Source organism: Lacerta agilis, chromosome 1 (assembly GCF_009819535.1).
Source record: "Lacerta agilis isolate rLacAgi1 chromosome 1, rLacAgi1.pri, whole genome shotgun sequence".
Lineage (NCBI taxonomy): Eukaryota > Metazoa > Chordata > Lepidosauria > Squamata > Lacertidae > Lacerta > Lacerta agilis.
Window position 1 is genome coordinate 63,053,746 of NC_046312.1, and position 21,026 is coordinate 63,074,771.

At 44.1% G+C, this 21,026-nt stretch overlaps 1 protein-coding gene across 1 annotated transcript in view; it reads right to left on the reverse strand.

Annotated features, from left to right (window-relative positions):
- The window catches only part of WT1 (WT1 transcription factor), a 63,794-nt gene extending 43,066 nt beyond the window's left edge, over positions 1–20,728 (reverse strand). The window contains 6 exon segments of the mRNA XM_033151565.1: positions 10,242–10,344; positions 11,845–11,967; positions 20,272–20,461; positions 20,463–20,510; positions 20,513–20,554; positions 20,556–20,728. Coding sequence (XP_033007456.1) covers positions 10,242–10,344; positions 11,845–11,967; positions 20,272–20,461; positions 20,463–20,510; positions 20,513–20,554; positions 20,556–20,675 — 626 coding nt within the window. The 5' untranslated portion in view covers positions 20,676–20,728.
- Between the last annotated feature and the right edge of the window lie 298 nt (positions 20,729–21,026).

The following is a 21,026-nucleotide window of genomic DNA, read 5'->3' on the forward strand; positions in this document are numbered from 1 at the left end:
GGCCCTGAAACAACTTGTATGTATATTTTTATGAGTTACACTAAATGGAGATTTCTGCTAGGGCAGTGTTTTCATCTTGCAGTGCTGTAGTGACAGGAGTAGCCAGACCATATGCAGTTTTTGCTTGAATGGAAAACCCATTTTTATTTATGTAGATACAGGAGAAGGCAATTGCCAAAAGGATTTAGAAATCAGGACAATTTTTGAACTCATGCACAGGTTGTAGTATCTTAAGAACCTAAGCAGAAGCCTGCTAGATCAAAGCAGGGATCCATTTAGTCCAGCATACAGCTTCCCACAGAGGCTAACCAGATACCCACTGGGAAACCATAAATAGGTCGTGAAGGCAGGCAATACATCTCAAATTGTTGCTTATGAACAAGCAGGTTCCAGGTAGCCATCATAACTAATAACCATTGATAGAAAGACTCATGGAGCAAAATCAGTCTAACTGCCTTTCAAAGCCATCTAACCTAATGGTTGTCACCAAATTAAATAGCAGTGAGTTCTATACATTAATTATGCTTTTGTGAAGTACCTAGTTTCTCCAAAATATGCTGCAAAATAGTTTCATTGAGTGACCTCAAATTCTGGTGTTACAGTAGGGAGAAAGCTGCTCCCTATCCACTTTGAGAACACTATTCATAGTTTTATATCAGGACCTCCCTTGCTCACATTTTTCTAAACTAAAAAACCTAAAATGTTTAAACTTTTCCATGTTTGGAAGCTGCTCCCAACTCCTTGGTCATTTTAGTTGCCCTTCTCTTGCACTTTTCCTAGTTCTACAATATTATAGATCCATACTATTGACTCTAGCTAAGCGTTCAGTATTCTGTCATTATAAAACCTGAAAATTCTGTTTGTCATGCAGTCAGGACAGCTTGTATATACTTTGTATGGAGAAGCAACTAGTGAGGGGTATAATCTGACCAAATGTTTGTTTATTTATTACACAAATTTATGGGCTGCTTCACATTTTAAAACCAGCTACGTATTGAACATGGTAAAAACTGAGCAAAACACAGAGATGGATGCTCTAAGAAAAATAAAATCAATTCAATGAACTCTAAAACAAGAAAACAATCCATGCAAACGCTAAAAAAACAGTGAGAAACAATTGCATCAGATATAAAACTGATCTTCCAAAAATTGCTGGGTTGAAAATCTTGAAAATTCCGATGAAGAATGGATAAGTTATATACCAGTTTTTGCACTGCAGCCTTCACACTGTTTGTAACTATTTTCGTGCCTATCCAAAACATACATTAAATTTACCCTGTTGGGAGTTTAGATTGTGTCGAAAATTGAATGGTATTGTGCCTTTTGCCAGCTTAGTGAAAATCCAGTGTGTATTGCTTAAGTTTTGAGAATTCAAAGTTTCTATTTTAATCAATCATTTAACTGAGGCAGGGGTCACCAACCTTTTTTGGACCCATGAACACATTTGCAAAGAAGAAAAACTGTCATGGGCACCACACATTAGCAGTGTGCATTGGCTGCATAGGCAGAATAATGAGACAAATTGGGGTCCACCCAGCCCCCTCCAGGGTTGAAGCACAATGTCAATAAACCCCACTGGGTAGGATCAGGGCTCCCAAAAGCCTCATGTTGTCCTGTCACTCTGTTGTTGTTTTTCCCTATACTTTTCTGAACCCTTAGCTTTATATTTTTCTATATCTCCTTGTTTCTCTAGGTCCGTGGACTTTGCAAGAAGTGAGGCTGTGCAAAATGGTTCCTGCAGATCATTGAAGAACTCTGGATTGTTTGTTAAAGCACAGCAGTGGAGGATTAAAAAAAAGTTTAAAGCATCATTGACTTTTTTAAAATCCTGTGTTGCTCTGCTTTAACACACACATGAAAACAGAGCTTCATGCTTAAGGTCTGTTGGAGACCTGAGGACACAAGCAAGTCCTGGATTTATTTATTTTTAAATGTACAAGGAAGAATATATAATACTTAAAGATAAAGGGACCCCTGACCGTTAAGCCACCTATTAATTATTTTAAGGTAAAAAAAAGCAAAAAACAAACCTCTCTTCCTCTGTTGAAAGCATGACATTAATATGAATAGTGGAGTTCTAGATAGCCTAATAAAGGTATTGCCCTAATACAGTTTTTATAGAGGAAACCTCCTGACAAAAGCCCCTTGACCAATTTGTCTTAAATTTGGCAGACTTAATTCACCTGCAAATTTGTGCTTGTAAATTTCATCCACTTTGGACAAAAAGGGGGAAAGGAAATCGCCATTTTTAAATTACTGATTATGATGAATGGGGACCACAAAGCTTTGTTTTATGCAGAATGGCTCAGAACTCAAAGCAGAGATCAAAACTTGATAGAGCATAGAGCAGGGGTGCCAACTTAAATAAACTATTGGGGGACCCAGGTAACCCCTGCCCCACATAATTGATCGTAGGACGTGGAGCACGCACACCATTTGAATGGCAATTCCACTCAGCTTGCGGGGGGGGGTGGCTCCCTCATTTTTTTTATTGGGGGAGCCAAAGGGACCTTGTCACTAGGAGTTGGCTCCTATGGCACAGAGTGAATGAGAAAAAGATCAACTTTTTTTTTAATGCACAGATACTAGGCCAGTATTGGCTCTTATGCACACACCCACACCCACCCACACACCCCTCAAACAAGCAGTGTAGCAGACTTCTTTCTTTCCATGATGGGAATGACCCTGTGGGCACATGGAATGTCTCTGTGGATGTATGTTCACCCTCTGGTGCCACATTGGTCACCCCTGAATTAAGGACAAACATTGTGGCACATGGCTGTGTAATTGATTGAAGCCTGCCTCCCAGAAGAAGAAAAACAACTGCTGTTGAAGTGAGCAGGCTGTAAAGTGGAAGGCAATACACAGAGGTGTAAATGCTGCAATTGTGCAGATTCATTAACATACGTAATATAACCCTAAGACTGCAATTTGAAGAGAAGAGTTTCTGAATGGCTAATGCACAGTAACTGATTGTAACAGAGCACCTCTGGATAAATGTATGGAAAAATAACAAATGAGATAGTGTCAGTGCAACCTCAGTTCACTCTACAGGAGGCCCTTTGCCTTAGAAGATACCTCTTCTGACCACAATGATCAGATTATTCCCCTGACAGTGCAATCAATTTACTTAGAAGTTAGGCCCATTAAATAAATTGGGAATTACTGCCAGGTAAGTGTGTACAGGAATGCAACCCAAATTGCTAGTTTCTGTTTCTACTCCAGTCATCTGTGACAATGAACCAGAATAGAAGCCTGGAAGATCCAGAGAATGAGCAATTGAAGAAATAAATAAATACTGTTTCTGATTTATGAGGGAGCAGGAAATAATTCCATGAGGCCCTTTATGATTGCTAGAAGAACTTCTGTCATATAGCATAGTGTTGTGAGTGGTTGAGGGCTTGGGCTGTATGCCTGAGTCCCTTCTAATTCCTGGATCCAGCTGGAATAGCCAGGCCAGCTTCTTGGTAATGCCCCACCAAGCATGTGGGTAGGCCTCCCCTCCCTCAACTGGCTGGTAGTTAGAAGGACAAAAGCCAGTGTTTTGTGTGAGAGAGAGCTGGGCTAGAAGCAGGAGGCAGGCGCAGAAGCCTGAGAGGGAGAGACATATTTGATATCTGCTTGAATCCAAGGCTGTGACTATGGGAGACACAAGACCTTCTCGGGGCATTAATGCTGTGAGCCCCTCCATTGTAGGCTCAGGTTGAATATATGTGTAAATAAACCATATATCATAAAGACACCACAGTCTCCTCTGTCCCTCATTACGAGGAAACTGAACCCTGGGTCAGTGCCTGCAACCCCCTGGAATCTTGTGCCACTCATAGATTGGGATAGCCCACAACAATATTCAAATCTCATTAAATTTGGCTTACATATCAATGTGCAATAGAATACATTTTTGAACCAATGGATCTATTCAAATATCTGCTTAAAATGAGTCTGAAGTACTAGAACTATTTGGAAATAATTGGATTATTTCAATTATTATGAACTGAACCTCCTAAGCCACTGCAAAGAAAGTACTACAAAAGTCAGTCTTCCCTTCCAAAGATGTTTTGAAAATGAACCAGGGGGAGGGGAAGACATTCATACAACAGGGATTAATGTCAGTTGGAGTGAAATAAAAGGAAGTTAACTTTAAGCAAAAAAGGGGGGGGAGAGACTTAAAAGGAAACCAGTAGTAGATCATATAGAGTTTGTTTTGGCCTGTACTGCTGCCTATGAGTTCTTAACCTTGGTGCAGAAAGAGCTATAATCTGCACTGCAACTCCTCCACTCTTAAAGTCTTTGTAAGTGTGACTCATAGTAAATTTTCAGCATTAAACATGTTTACTACATCAAACTGCACGATACAGAAAAGTTCACAATGTCATTTTAATAGATCTGCAACTGTTGGATATCTAATGCATGTTTGGAGTACGGTGTTTCTTTGCCTTCTGCGCCTGACCATCAAATACCAACACAACGTTCTTGAAAAACAGATATTATGTTGCAACTAGGGTTGCCAAGTCAACAATTAGGAGATTCCTGTCTGTTAAGGGTTATATAGAACAAATGAATATTTTTCTCCAGATAGGCCTACTACAGCTTTCCTACTTAACAGTTCTGCTATGACAGGAGAAGCTGTATTTGGGCAAATTCCCCTTTTCAAATATTTCACTCATACTGCACATTTTTCAGACTCGCTCAGTTCAATTCATAAACTTTGTATACACGTAGGCTTGTTTTTTCAGTGTGCTTTTGTACGTAACAGTTTGCAATTGTACACACCTTCAAACAATAACTTCCTCTAAAGCAGCAACTACTATCTGTGTTGTCTATGTACACCGGCGGGCATGTTTTCCAACTAGTGCACACTGGTGTTCTCTAGACCCCTCTCCTCAATTAGTATGTCAGCTGAGTTCAGGTACTTTTCACCCTTTCGAAAGAGAGGGTCACTGTCCTGTTTCCTATTTTACTTATTTCGTTCAATGACAAATTAAACATAGTGAGGGGGAGTGGCACAGCCCTGCAATGTCAGTAGGTCTACCCCAGAAGGAGGTGACCTGGCAAAGCACTCTCTCTGTACACACGTCTGCAGCAAGTGCTTGAGAAGTGCATGTTATGCACAAAGCAGATTACAACTGTTTCAGCAAAATGTGCTTTGGATTGGAAAATAGTGCAGGATGGGGATGGCATTGGGATGATGTCATGCATACAGCACTCCAAAAAGGCACCTGCAGTCAGCACTGGCTGCACCTTATCACACACACACACTCATAGATAAAGGAGCTATCCTGGCAACTGTTCTTGATACAAGGAAGAAACATTTACTAAAACATTTACTAAACCAAAAGCAGGACCCCCCCCCAAAAAAATGTCCACCATAATATTTGTACTGTGAAAGGTTATAGGATTCCAGTAGGAAGCTAGGGACGTGCACAGATTGGAAATGAAGCTTCCTTGAAAAGGGAGGAGTGCAGAGAGAATGAACGCCATGGTGCATCTGCAGCAGCACAACCCAACACCTTCCAGCAGTTTTATTAAAGTGCTAACCAAGTCAGTACGTGCTATGGCTTTTTTAATAGTTATTGAAAAGTACAAAAGTACTTTCGCCCTATGCTTTTGGATACTTTGACAGAACTGTTTTTAGACATCGTTTATTTGGCCATGGATGGATCAAGCTGTTAAATGGAGGGACGCTGAGAGATACAGATTTGAACAGCTCTGCTCATGTTATAAACTGCAAAATGTATCTGCTTAGTACATAATCTGGTTGCTTTGTCAAAATTATGAGAACATCAGCGTTAAATAATGTTTAGTCCACAGTTGCAAATAAAGTTATGAAACACACTGTAAATGATATTTTAAACCTCAGAAACAAAAAAAAATGGTATAAATTGGGGCTCTAAAGATCAGATTTTTAAACAGTTCCTTATCCACAGTACTAGGACTCCACGTGTGCAGATGCACGCACCAAGCTATGGTATCTCCATTTCCTGCTTCTTAGCAACGTATGCACAGAGCTGTCATGCCCATTGGTATAGTGGAGCAGGAACACAGGGGAGCAAAGCTCTGATACTTCTCTGCATAGAAAGAGCAGTGGTGTACTATGCCAGGGCTTCATTTGCCAGAGTTGTAAGGGTTTTTTGGGGGGGTGAGGGGTGGAGGAGAGAATGGAAAAGGTCACCCAGTGACTAGCTCAAGTTCACTCAGTGAGTTTGATGTCTGAATGGAGATGTGAACCTAGGTCTCTCCAGCCCAAATCCAACACGCAAACCAATACACACACACTCGTTGCCAGATCACTATTCTATGACTGCCATAGATGGTCTTAATAAAATGGGTTTTATACTATGCACTGTTGCTCTTTGGTGGGGTGGAGGTATATCAACAAGCTGCCTGCATTTTTCTCAGGGATCGTGACTCTGTGGGAAGTGTCATGAGAAGCTCCTGCACTTCAAAATGTACGGCTACTTGTTATGCCATGGCCTTCAAAATGGAAATAATGGAAGCATCAGAGTAAGGACATGATGTAAGTGAGTGGAAGCATGCCACTTTCTTGCTTAGGAACCCAATCTTCTGGAGCCTGTACCCCACTCCTTTGCATTCTGCATTGTCTTGGCATCGATGAGTTTTCCATAGGAGGGTGGTTCTGTCCAAAGAGGGCTTCTGTGCAGCTCAGAGAGTTTACTACCCAGCTTGATCAACATGACTACTATCTCTAAAATAATGAAAGTTATCTTAATGAAGTTCTAGCTGTTATTAAGTCAGCAGAATGAAGTATTTTATATATATATATAAACAAGTCACTGTGGTCACTGACAGGAATTGTGCTCAGTGAGTGAATGTCTTGCCAGCTAGCCATTAAATATTATTAACTGTGCTTCCAAAGATAGTATGCTTGAGGAATGTAGTCATTTTTGTTTCTCAGAGTTTGCTCTTCAGTTTTTTTCATACTGAGTATCTTCATATCTACCACAGTTGGAAGGCAAAGCTAAACAAATTCTCAAATGGATGAAGAAGCAGGTTAAGGTGGCAGTGGCATTTTGATAACATGCATATTTGGTTAGAAATAGTAAGTCCCATTGAAGTGGTTCCTACGGAGCAACATCTTGACTTGTAGTACCTGGGTGTAAGCAAGGGCAGAGAGGTGGGAGGGCCCTCAACCAATCAAACCGGAAGGCCAGTTTATAAGGAAAGTAGTTTGCAGAAGGAGGCTAATTCCACAGCGAGGCGTTTGGAGTCAGCAAATCATGGTTCTGCAAGAAACTCTTGAGTTACCTAAAGCAGAAAACCGTGCGGACTATGTGCGAAGCAAATCAGGTGAGAGAAGCATTACTTGGGCAGCAAACAGCTACTCCTAATCCGACAATAATAAATGGGACATAGAATCTAGGGAGCCTATTAGAGCCGAAGTCTTGGCTACACAATGCATCTCTTTCCGCTTCGTTTGCTGCCGCATTGCTTCTGGCACCGACCGGTGGCCAACAAACAGAGCCTAGAGGATACTTTGTTCGGTTCCGCTAACGGCTGACACCCCAGCCCTGCTCCACTCGGATCTCACTCATTAAGTTTAATGAAGCAAGCGCAGCGCTCGGCTCCGTGACTCCCGCAGAGCAACACCTACGAAGGAGGAGAGGCACTCAGGTCCGGGCGCCGCGCCCCGCCCCGCCCCACCTTGGCCCTCCTTGTGAGGTTTCGCGGGGCAGAGACCTTTGATCTGCCCTAATCTGAAATAATGTAAGAGGCACAGGAGTCTCCGCAGCCCCGATGTACTGGAACCATGTTCAGGAGGTTTACCCGACGCAGGCAGACTTGGGAGCAGGCTCCTTTAGAAACAGTGGAGGTGGAACTGAGTTTGACTGCTAAACACGCCCAGCAAATAAAGAAATCATGGTGTCCCACAGAGGTGCGCACTGCGCAGAGACGAGATTTGCTCCCCGCGGTTATTCCTGTGCAACATCTCTCTCTCTCTCTCTCTCTATCTCTCTCTCTCTCTCTCTCTCTCTCTGCCCCCCCCCCATCCATCCGATCCATGCACCCTTTTTTCCCGTGTCCCCTCCTTCAATGACTTTAAGTCAGGCTCACTAGCAAAGGGGCTTCTAGAGAACTGAGCTGCACAATATCAATCAGTAGAGTTAGAACGAAAGCCCGCATCGCTCTCCTTTGCAGGAGTACATTGTTTTTGCGCGCGCACGTTTCTTAGCAGCTCCCTAGACATGGGACTGGTTCCAAGTTCACCAAAAGTTGAAGCATAGGTGGGAGAGAGCGGAGAGGAGGGTTTTGTTCGGGTTCCTAAACAAGCTCAAAACAAACTTAAAAGGTGCTTCCCTCTTCTCCCCTCGGCCCCGGGCCCGCTCCACCATCACTTCAAAGCAAAGGGTAGCAGATGAGGGTTGTTTTGATTTTTAAACGCCTGCTGGATGGGCCACAAAGCTAAGCCCGGATAGAATGGAAAGGAACGGTTTATTTTAAAATCAACACAGTATGGATGGCCTTGAGCGAGTTACATTTTCAACCTCGGTTTCCCCATCGGCAGCGAAAGGAGAGGGGAAAGAAAAAGCTTTTTAACGACCAACATCTCCTGTAGTGATGTTATTTCAGGTACTGCATCCCTCATCCGACTTTGAAAAAAAAGAGAATATTATTTTGCTGTGAAACCCCGCAGTTTGGTCTTTTTTCTCACAGTTGGTATCCATCTCTGGTAAGAGGCCGTTTGCGCTGATTAAACTTTACATCCCCAGAATTCCGGGATGCTACCTATCTCAGGGACGCCTTGACATTTTGAAGTGGCTCCTATTTGGTCCTGCCATTCTGCGGTGGTGGAAAGGAACACACCCGGGTAACTCCCTTCCTCCTTTCTGTCAGAGAGATGGACTTTTGCCACAGACCAGAATGGAGAAAAATTAAGGAGCGCATCCTTTCCTTCGGTTTACTACTTAACATATGAACGAGCTCCTTAATTTTCCATTTCACTGACAGACCAGGCACCCAGCACAGTTAAACTGAGTAATACTTCTGTGTCCAGCCAGATTGGTCCCATTAACTTCAGTGGACCCTAAACTGAACTTGCTTCCAAGGTCCTAGTAAACTGGACTGTGAGAAAAGGATTGAGTTCCTTTCTAGATCTGAATGCAGCTTTATCAGAGGACAAGACACAAGGCCTTGGATGAAACACAGAATAAACCCAGTTGTTCCAGGCTTAGCAAATACATGTAATTAATGCTCTATAATCTATACACCCATTTTGTGTCAGTAACCTTTTTTTTTTTTTACTGAAGGGGTTGGCTGGTTAATTGGGACATGAAAGCTTGGGCTACCATAAATTTGTTCTTCTTTAAGGTGCCACGAGATTCTTTTTTTGCTTTTGCTGCATTATATTATCAAGACTACTCCACTTTAAATGAAAGCCACTGTTAACAAATATGGGCCTAGAGTCACAAAATTCTTTCAATGAGAATTGAATGGGTTCCTTGGAAGGAAAGGTGGGGTAGAAATCTTATGAATTTATTTTTTAAAAAAATGCAACAAGAGTGGAGTAATTTAAAATAACAAAAATAGATACGATGTTTGTTTCATTTATCTACCACCCTTCATCACAAGATCTCAGGGCAGTTCGTAGAATAAAATACTTGTTTGCCAGACGGCAGGACTAGAATCAAGGGTAGAAACCGCAAGGGAATAGATTTTGGCTAAACATTAGGAGACACTTTCTGACTGCAAAAGGCTGTTCCATAGTGGATGAGACTGCCTCCGGTTGTGATGGGATCTTCTTCCCTGGAGGTGCTTAAATCAGATGCTGGAGGGCAGTCTGTCAGGGATTCTGGTAAAGAAAGGCACTGCAGATCCTGCATTAATCAAGGGACTTGGGCTACAAGCTATTCAATGTACCTTCCAATAACATTGCCACATCATATATTTTTTTAATAAAAAACAAATATGAGCATCTAAGAGCAACACGGTTTTCTATCCTTGCATTTTAATATTTACGGCTATATTTTGTCAACTTTAATTCTCTGAAAGGAGAATTAGAGACATGCTAAAGTTAGATGTTCCTCATGTTATTGGAGGCCTGAATATGAGAGTTTTGTATAAATAAAGTCTGGTGGGGTGAAGAAGAAAGGAGGAGGTATAGGACAGCAATTCAACTTCGGAGGCGTTTGCACCAACAATAAAGCTGTTTTGCCAATATCTGGGAGGTGAACTGTACACAAGAGAACTGGAAGATTAAGAGACCAGAACTAAAGGCTTCGCACCTGTTGTATGGGGTCCTCAGAAGCAAAGCCTGGCTGCCCGTGCAACTGTCCGTGGGGGTGTGGCAGCCATAGACAGGAGGAGGCACCGAATATTGCTGGTCACCTGCAGACAAACCACAGAGAAGTTACCACCCCACAGCAGAGCTGGTTTCCATACTCAGAAGGGTTAATGTCACATCCTGTAAGCGATAGGAAGGGCTTTTTCTCACGCTCAGGAGCCGATGGGGGCATGGGGCACCTGAGTATCCAATAATTTGGAACCAGTAATGATTTCTATTTTCAGTAGATATTTCATCATTGAGTAGAACAGAGCTAATGCCTATAGTTATTTCTAAGCTGTGTAGCTGTTGACAAAAAATCTTATGGAAAACAGACGAACACTTGGTTTTTGCAAGTGTTCCGTCAGATCCCCAGTTCTGTGAGAGCTATCGGATGATAAAACCTTCAAATCTCCCTTCAACCATAAACCTGCAAAGTGCTTTTTTCTCAGCCTCCCATTTGTCACATGGAAGTTAGACCATAGGGAGCTGCCCTATACCAATTCAGATAATTTATTCATCTAGTTCAGTATTGCCTATAACACTACATTGACTGGCAGTGTTCTCCAGGATTTCAGAAAAGAGCCTTTCCCACCTCTACCTACAGAAGCGAAGCAAAGATTAAATTTGGGACTTTTTGTACGCAGCACAATTACTCTGATGTAAGCAGTAATACTGGGCAGCTTTATATGGCTGTCCTAAACATGACTTTATTAGGAATTGCTCCCAGGTAATTGTGTACAGGATTGTAGCATTAAGACTTCCAACACTTGAAACACCTTTTGTAAATGCTAAGAGCAGGCATCCCCAACCTTCAGCCCTCCAGATGTTTTGGACTACAATTCCCATCATCCCTGACCACTGGTCCTGTTAGCTAGGGATCATGGGAGTTGTAGGCCAAAACATCTGGAGGCCCGCAGATTGGGGATGCCTGGCTAAGAGCATCATCCAAGCAAAGAGCACTATCAAGCTTGAAATCCCAAGGTGGTTTCAATGGGATCTAAAACTGCTTGATTTTGACTGCTTTATGCCCTGAATATTTAGTCAATAATATCACAATAATGTCCAACTAGTAATATAGATAGATAATTCAGTCACACAAACTAGACGTGTCCACTTAGGCAGGAGACGGCTTAGACTTTTGTCCATAAGCATTTGTGTGTCTGTCTGTGTGTGTGTGTGTGTGTGTAAAAGTTGCACTTTCAATGAAACCTACTACTTATAGTGCACAAGCATGTTTATTCAGAAGTAATCCTTACTGTATTCCATGCAGGTTGTTCCACTCTTACACTGGAATAAATCCCACTCACTGAGACACTTAGGAGCAGTGAGGCCTAGGTTTGCACTATTGAAGTCATATGAGCTTCAGGAAATCTACACTTGTCTAGGCTATGATTAATTTACTTTTATGTGCACAAGACCACACTTGTGTTCCGTTATCAATGGTGTAATCTCTGAGAAGGTATTTTGAACAGCAGCGGAGTTTTTTATGGGTACACATAAGGGCAGAACACTGCCAACCTGATCATGATTATCAGTACCACTATAGAAGCCTAAGTAGTTACCTAGAGACGTCTGCTGGACGATGGGATCCTCGTGCTTGAAGGAGTGGTTTGTAAACTGCGCTGCGTGGTGAGAGGGGGTGTGGCCATAACTTGGAGTTCCATCAAACGCCACCGTGCCGTAACCTGCCAAGAGAGCAACATTGTCAAGAACCAGGAGTTGAATCGCCTGCCCTTGAACTTTCTCATGAAGCGGCTTCCTGAAAGAATGTCCCCTCCCCGGGCAGGCAGGCGTCGAAAACCTGAAGCCCCCGCTGGTGGCTCCTTCCTTCGGGAAGAGAGAGCCTGCTCAATGAACCCAGATAAACCCACGGCGTGACCAAAATAGTTCTCTCTGTGTTTATGACTGTGGTGCGAATCCATTCTAAATCTGGTCTTTGAGGCTGCTTGCGTCACTTTCTCCGTCATTCCTTAATTCCTGAATTAGCATCCGAACTCGGCCTAGTGGAAGGTAACTCTTTCTTTCCATAAACACCAGCACACACTCTGCTCGTGGCCAAGAACTGCTGAGGGGGATCATTGGGTGTTATGAGATCCATTAACATCCGAGGCGCGCGTCTAATTACTTTCCCCACGCTGTGCCTCAATTCTCTTTTTGTAAAATGAGGGCAATGTTATGCCGCTTCTCTGTGTCTCTCTGGGAGCAAGGAGGACTGAGTAGTACGCGCTCAGGCACGCGCTGCAGGAGCTGTGGGCGGGGGGGGGGGGAATCTTACAGTTCTAAGCACTTTTTTTTTTTAACGTTGATCTCAATGCGACGCTGCCAAGTCATAACGAGATCATAAGTTTGTTTACTTGGAAATGACTTGTGTTTGGGAATCTAGGTGCCAAGTAGGCTGTTGGGATGGCGAGGCTCAAATATTGTTGTCAAGACTAGTCAAGCCTAGGACCGATGCTTCGGTGGGAAATTAGGAGTCAGGCGTTTTGGCTGCGCCTGGAAAGGGCAGGCCGGTCGCTTTTCGCAGTGAGCGTTGCTTTCATTAATTCCTCCTCATATTTAAGAGAAAGTCCCCCGTCTGTTGAGCAAACTCGTCTGCCCGTTTCACATGTAAAAGGTACCCTTTAATCTCGTTCTCTCTTAACTTCTCACTTATTTTATAAGATTAACTTTCTGAAGAGCCTGCAATAAAAATGGCAGGCCGTTAAATGAAAAATAGCCTCCTACTTTAAGCGAAAATTGCTCGCTCAAATAATAATAAACAGCCTATTTAAAAAAAAAAAAACCGGAGTGAATTCAGATGGAAACGGATCGCCTCTAGTGACCTCAGGGTGACACCGAATCGTAAATCAGGCGTTTGGACACCAACTTTCATTAATTACTTGGAGCCAGTTAAACAACTTCAGCTAAAAAGTAATTACAAAGTAATATTATCTTTGAGGCTTCTCGGCTCATCAGCATTTACCCCAAGACCAAAGAATGTTTAGTGTAGCCCTTATGAGATCTACCCTTGGTTTCCCAACCACACGTTAAGTTGACTTAGAAATATATTTTAAACTCTATGCTTGCCAAGTTCTTAGTTATACTTAAACACTAGCGTCTTCTCAACCCCCCCCCCACGCCGCCGCCGCCGCCCTCTTTCAAGACCACCGTTTATTTAGAGAACACCAAACTGGCAGCATGGGGGCAGGCAAGATTGCGCAACACACGCAAGTGAGGGAAAGCGCCGCTGCACACTTTTCCTTGACATGAGCTTTCCTAGGGCAACAGCCTACTTCGCTAGATGCATCTGGCGGACTCCTGATGGAGTGGCCGTTCTTTCAATAAGCAGTAGATCGGGGGTGATCATGATGGATGTTAGACATATTGTGACAGAACTCGGGAGAGAAGCGCGAAGGGGAAATTCTTCCAGATCCCTCAATGACAACCCAAATAAAAGCAGAAACACATAAAACACAGAAGGTTCTGGTAGAAGACAACATTTTAGACCTCTATTCCTAAACACATATCTGTGTACTGAGAACAAACATCCTTAGCATGTTTACTCAGAAGTACTATTGATTTCCTAAACGTGATCCCGCGCTTCAACCATCCTTGACAGTGAAAACCCATTGAAATTCATTGGATGAAATCTGGAAGCCACCCGCGTTGATTTATTCTGCCTGTGAACCATTTTACATACCGATTGTAACCTTACGTTACTATTTACAAATTTAGGAAATCGGAGTAACCGGGCCCTTTTTGCTTTAGTGTAAATAAGACCCAGAACCTGAAGGCATTTGCTTAAGAAGTAAATCTCACGGCTTTTAATGGAACTTGGCTCTAGAAAGCAATGATTGGATCGTAGAATTAAGCTCTTATTCCTAAAGTACAGTTGGTGCTGGCCTCCTGGAGTGCCACATTGATGCCAATGGCGCTGATCCAGAAGAAAATTATCCACGCGGATTGCAACTTTTTTTTGCTTTAGGATCTCAGCATAAAGTAGATTGGAGTACCTGCTTCCTGTATAAAATATTTGCAGTGGCTCCTATTCTTGCAAACTTTTACAGTGAGGTAGTGAAATAGCTAGATTTGAATCGACCGGTTTCCACTGAAGTCAGCAGGACTAAATGCCGGTACCGATCCTGAACTTATTTCTGCTGAAGTGAGTCTAAAGGCCGCCTAGTTGGAAGCAAGTTTCTTTGTAGCACGATATTTCCTCAGCAACCGTTTTCCCGAAAGCAGGAGCCATTGTGCTCAATGGGGCTTAATCTCGAGCAAGTACGCATAGGGTTGCAACTCCAGTATAGCCTATCCTAGATCTGAATGTAAATGGGCTTAAATCTCAGTGTTTACAGTGATATGGAATGGGCTGCGTTCTTATCTTGTCCTCTCTGGAAAACGTGCTTTCCTAAAGCGCTTTTGGAAACTGCCCTTCCCCACCCCTATTCCTGCCACAGCGGTGCAAAAAAGTTTGGGCCTGAAAGGCGAGGCAGAGAGTTCCCTCCACAAGAAGCGAAGGAAGGTACCCAGCACTGTTCTCCCCTTGCCAGTTGGCCAACGGTGGAGCACGGAGCGGGAAGCGCCTCTCCAAGGCTGCTGCGTGCGCCTGGCGCGTTCTGTTGCGCTCAGCCTTCCTTCCCCCCCCCCCCGGCGCACGGACGGCGTTGACAGCCGGTGCCCAACCCTTGCACTTCTCTGCTGCAGCTGTCCCGGGCTTCTTTATCTCCGCTCATAACCCACAAAGCAAAGGTTTGCCTCCTCCCTTTCTCTCTCCTCTTTCCTTTTCAACTTTCCCCGAAGCATTGACACTTCAGATCTGTTCGTTACTCTTGGCCCAGCGTGCAACTTTATTGGGTGACCTTCACAATTCGACTCGGAGCAGAATGATGTTTTGGCCACATTTTCCGGTGTTGCCTGACCCACAGCTTCAGGAATGCGATAAGGGGGCCGAGTTCTGAACCGGCCCTCTGATAGCGAGGGCTCTTTAATTAGGACTTTATCAGAGGCCGGGCTGATTAAAATGTGCTGAAAATAATTGAGATCTGGACATCTGGCGGAGAAGGCAAATCTTCTGAAGGGATACAATTGTTGGAGGAGCCCAGCTGCATGGAAGAATAGAAGCGACGAGGGACGGGGGAGGGGGACGCGCACGGGGCAAGAGATTCAAAGCAGGAAGGTCCCCCCCCCCCCAAAGCCTTGGCAAAACCATCAAGGTAATATCTTTCCCACGGTGGAAAACTCGTCTGAAACCTAAACTTCAACCTTGACTGATTCAAAGCAAGAACATTATATTCGTGCCCAAAACATTGTTTGCCAGCTTCCCCAAATTCTTCCCAGCCACCCAATGAAACCTTGGTGTCCTGCCATAATGCTCTCTCGTGCCCTCTCTTGCGTTCGCCTGTTTCAGCTAGAAAGACGCTGGTGGTTTGTTTTTATTCTGGATTATCGTTAAATTTCTTCTCTACATTTTTTTTAAATCATACCCTTCCTCGCGGTTGGTCTTGTGATGCAGTAATTAAAGCAAACCAGCATATTGTTATCACCCGCTTTCGAGTATATAAAGATCAGGATCTAAGTTTGAATCTCAGGACGAACCTGCCACTCATCAGGGGACCAGGACTCACCTTGCCAAGAAACCCATATTTCTCAATGCGCCCTTTTGAAAATCAAAAGTATGGATAGTCTATTTTTTTCATATCAAAACAGCAGCTATAAGAACTCGAATTCTTACTTTTACAAGCATCACTGCACTACCGAAGTAAATTGTTTTCTTTCGCTATTCTGATTTAATATAATATATAGCCTCTGGCTTCTGACAGAATTACCGTGTCTCGGACGTAGGACGTATGGACAAAATACACGCCTCCAAAAGCGATTTCTCAACACTAAACAAGGCGAGGAGAACTAAAGCAATTGTGGAACTTCTATTTAGCACTTTTCAACAACACTAATCTGATTTATTAAAAACAGAATATAAAAGTTGCTGTTGCTTAATGTGTCCACGGGAAAGCATGGATTTAGGATAAATTGTGCTAATTACCCCTGCATTCTTTTAATGTTAACAATTACATTTATCCTGCTATCATTCCAATTCTTTTCCTATATCTATACACTTTAGCTAATCTAGAAAGATTCTTTTGCAACAACTAACAATAACTGACAACAAATATATTTCTGGTCTCACACACAAAAAGGTGTAAGAAGGGATGTGAATTTTAATCGACACATGATAAAGTGATATAATGCAAAACAATTCTAACTGCAACGAGAGAATTCCAAGGCAATGTTCTTTAAAAAATTTACTGTGTGTGTATTATATATGCATATATGTTCACAGGTATGTGCATGCGTACATACAGGGAGAAAGATACACGAAGAACATGCAATTGGATCAACATAGCAACAGAAGTACTCCGAGGTTCTAATCACTTATATCTGAGTTTGCTTATTTCCTTCTCCTTCCCAATCGATTTTCCTTTTGTGTTGTGTAGTTTCAAATTGCAAGTCTTTGTCTGGGAGCCTTTTCTAAATGAGGAGTGGAATAAAAATAATATCTAAATGAAAATAAATGAAAATCAACTGGTGGCGTACAGGTTGGCAGTTCACATCAAAAGACATTGAATTGCACTTCTGTTCCATTCTGACAGTTCTGATTAATTTAACTACCCTCCCCCATGATACACAGAAAGCCACACATTATATAGGAATCATCATCATCATGTGGAATTCGCTAAGGAGTCAGAAATTGTCAGACCCAATAACCAAACATCAGCATTCCAGTAGGGCAGGGTCCATAAAAAATTACTATTGACCCAGATGCAAGAACTTGATGGGGGGAGGGAGGGAGGTTAACTGCTATTTAGAAAAGGAGTGGCTTCCCAAAATAATGAAAGAGATTGCCTCCCTAACCTAACATTTTGCAAGACAAAGCTCTAGATCTTGAAACCCGCCAACAAGGTTACACTTCCTAAAAATGGTTTTTAAAAGTTTTCTCTCTCCTCACTTTATCCATGGAAGTGTTACAAATTTTAGCCATGCTGATTTGGTAACTTCCTTAAAATAATGATAAACTGAGTGGTTTCCTGCAAAAGTAAAACTTGGCGAACTGTATGAACTGCGTGAACTACTGTGAACTGTTGATTCGATTAAATGAATTCTTACTGGAAATTAATCATACTTTGGGCTGCTCTGCATTGTTCAAGAACCGCATTTTCAAGGGACAATTGCAAAGTAAGCGAAAGGAGGTCCTTCGCTTTTCTCAAAGATGCCTTCCCTCCAAGACGCTGTTGAGAGCCTCAGTCGGTGTTGTATTGCAACAGATCAAGTTACAGAAGCAAACACGAGTAATTATGGAATTCACAACAAATAATTCTCTGGAATTCACTAATAATTATATAGTACTTCCACTTCATGCATCTGCTAAAGTAGGCTATTGCCTAGGAAAACTCAGGGCACAATAAACTGTTCAGGTCACAAACAAGCCACCTGGGGGTTCCCCCGAATTGAATCGGAGCTTCAGGGTCTAAGGTTAGGTCCCACTAATTTCGCAGTAGAGGACACGCCTTTCTCTTTTACATATAGGAATCTAGATGAAAGCAAGAACAATTTAGCATTTTAGTTGAAGAATTGTTTCAAGCTGCTTCCAGTTTTACAGTCACCTGTTTTCCTGTTCCTAAATAGACGAACGTGTCTTCAACCGAAATCAATAGAATTTATATGTCTGGGTCAATTTATTTGTTTAGGGAGCAGCAGAGGTTCTTAGAGCCGAGCTTAACTGTTCTTATAAACCCCCGAGTCTAACGAGATAATAGTACAATCCTACACACGTCTTCTCAGAAGTAAATCCCACTGAGTATCCTGGTACTTACACCCAGGAAAGTGCGTTTAGGATCGCAGTTTGAGTCCTATGGATTTCAACAGAACTTACTACCACACACTTATTGCTGAGGATGGGGTGGGTACTGTTTAGTACACCGTTCCCCTGAGAACTTACACCTTTTAGACGGCAGCTTTAATATATTCCTCTGCAGCTATTGTGTAAAAATTGTTATTCAGCCAAGCTCTGCGAGGTAAAAAGAAAAGAAAAAAAAACCCGCGAGGAAAAAAAACCACACGTTTCAGCACAGGGCAGGTTTAGCTTCTCAATATGAGCAGGTCAGCCAATTGCCTAATGTTACCTTTCTCCCACCCCCAGCCCTTAAAAAAACGCTGCAGGGGGAAAAACCATTATATAATTCCCACCATCTCCAGTGCTGGCAAAAGAATCCTGCATGCAAGTTGCACAAGGTAGTTTATGGAATTTAGTTCCAGTCAAATCAATCTTAAAATTCCTGTTGGTAAGTGTCGTTCCCGCGGTTTGGTTTCTATAACATTAACCAAACATTTCGCAGGGTAATCAAGAGCGCCATTATGTACTTGCCAGGATATCTCCAAGTAGCACTACAACCTGTTAGCTAAAAAAGGAACGAAGTGGGCGCGTGTTCAGAGCACGGATTTAAGAGTTTTACTAACACCAGGCACCACTGGAGTGAGAATAAGTAAACGTAAGCTAACTGACAGGAAAACTGATATCCCAAAGAACTGTTAAGGATAATTTACACACACATACAAGAAGAATTTTTGCACATGGGGTAAGGAAAAACAGCGAGTCTTCTCATAAACTCATTTAGGCTGCAATCCTATGTACAACTACATGCCTTAGGTACAGTTATTAGAAGAAAATAAGTCCTGTTGAACTCAGCATCGCTATTAGGGTGGAGAAGTTAATTTTCCTGAAACACCACTGAATCTATCTCTTTGAAGACCACTAGGAAAAGAGTTTATGCTCATCCGGTACTTGAACAGCCGGAAAGGCTAACACTAAAAATGGCAGCTACCACAAAATCAGCGCTAAATGTTCCACTGACTGTACAGTAGTGAATCTGGATCGCAGCACCCAAAGGAGAAACGCCCGATAACTTCCACCCCCTTCCTTCCAGCTTCACGTGGAGCGTTAAATGTCACAATTGTTACACATGGCGAATACTTCAGGACCACAACTGATTAGAATCTTCGACGCTTAATTGCAGTTTTGAAACCCCAAACCCTCAAACCGCTTAATCTCGTAGCAATTTGTCTGCATATGTGTGTGGGGAGGGGACTATAATTCACAACGCCATCTGGATAGGACACAATTAAAGGCATGCCCCATTGTCGCCTATCAGGTGATTTTTATTAAAAGTTAATTATCGTTTTAAATTACATGGGGGGGGGGAGTGCCACTGGCATCTAATCCACTCCAACACCCAGCTCGGAAGTATTCACCTGCCGCCTGCTTAATCTGGTACCTATTGCTTTCCCGGTACAGTAGTCTGAAATGTGAAATTCCAGAGCTGCCGAACTTCACATTTCTAGCAACCAGATTTTTTACCTTCCTTCAAAGCAACTCCCGTTCGAATTCCACATAGACACGGCTGTCGTTTTGACTGAGAAGCGGTATATTTACAATGCAGTCAAACCAACAATGCACATCCCTACAATGGTTAAGATTGCTGGCGTACTCTCGGCAAAGTACGGCTGCAATCCTATGCACACTCCCTTGGGAGGAAGGCTGCAGCGTGACTTGCCCCTTGAACTCGGCGGAACTTGCTTTCGCGTGGACTCGCATTGCAGCACGTGTGCGTCGGATGGCCCAATGTGAACATTCCCACTGAAATATCTAGATATTTATACACAGGCCGCCGTATATACCAACTCTTTATATAACAACTGAGTTGTAACAGCCCGTGGCTAAATGCGGAGAGTGGGGATAGCTCAATAGACCGATGATTAGGTCTGCCCGCCTGCGAGACTGGTTCTGATTCGGGTTCCCACGTTTGCCACAGCCGGCTTGTGGTCCAGCGATGGCACCGTCAGACGGGAGCATCTTCCAGCCCTTGTTGTCAATCACGGCGATGGAGGAGAGAACCCCAGAGGCAGCCAGTCACGCTGGCGCGCATACGCGGCGTGTCCAATGGACGCGGCGGCCTTACCTTGGTTGCGGATGGCTTGCTGGCTCTCCAGGCAGTTGGGCAGGTAAGGGCCGCTGGGAAACATCCTCGCCTGGCTGGCGGGCGCTTGGCTGGGCGGCGGCGGCGGCGGCGCGAAAGGGCCGTAGCGGCAGGCTCCGGCGGTGCCGGTGAACTGGCCCGAGAAGTGCACCGTGAAGGCGCTCAGGCACTGCCTCCTCGTGAGCCTCCGTGGCGCTCCAGCTGGGCTCTTGCTTGATGAGGCCGAGTGCGGAGCCAGCGAGCCGTAAGACGCTCCGGGCGGGAATGTCCAGCACAGGCGCCCACTGCGCCGCGCCGCTCACCGGCATGGGGCAGTTGCCGTTCCCCGGCAGGGAGGGCACGGCCGGAGGCAGCAGCGCGTTCAGGTCGCGCACGTCGGAGCCCATGGCGTCGCCGCAAACTTTCCGCCTGGGCGCCGGGAACCACTCGCTGCCGCCGCCGCCGCCGCCGCCGCCGCCGCCGCTACTGCCGCCGCCGCCTCCTCCGGGGCCGGCGCTGCACTTGCTCCAAGCGCTCGGGCCCCTGCCTGGGTCCGGCTGAAGGCACCAGGCGGCCGAGCCAAGCCCTTTCGGCGACGCGGGGTCCGGGTTGGGAACGCAAGTCCCCGGCTCCAGCCCTGCGGGAGCGGGCAAAAGCGACAGCGCGAGGTTGGTCTCCAGGGTCGCCTTCGGGTCCGGCGGACAGCGAAGTTGATCAGAGACAGAGAGACAGAGAGCGGGTGTGAGGGAAAAGAAAGG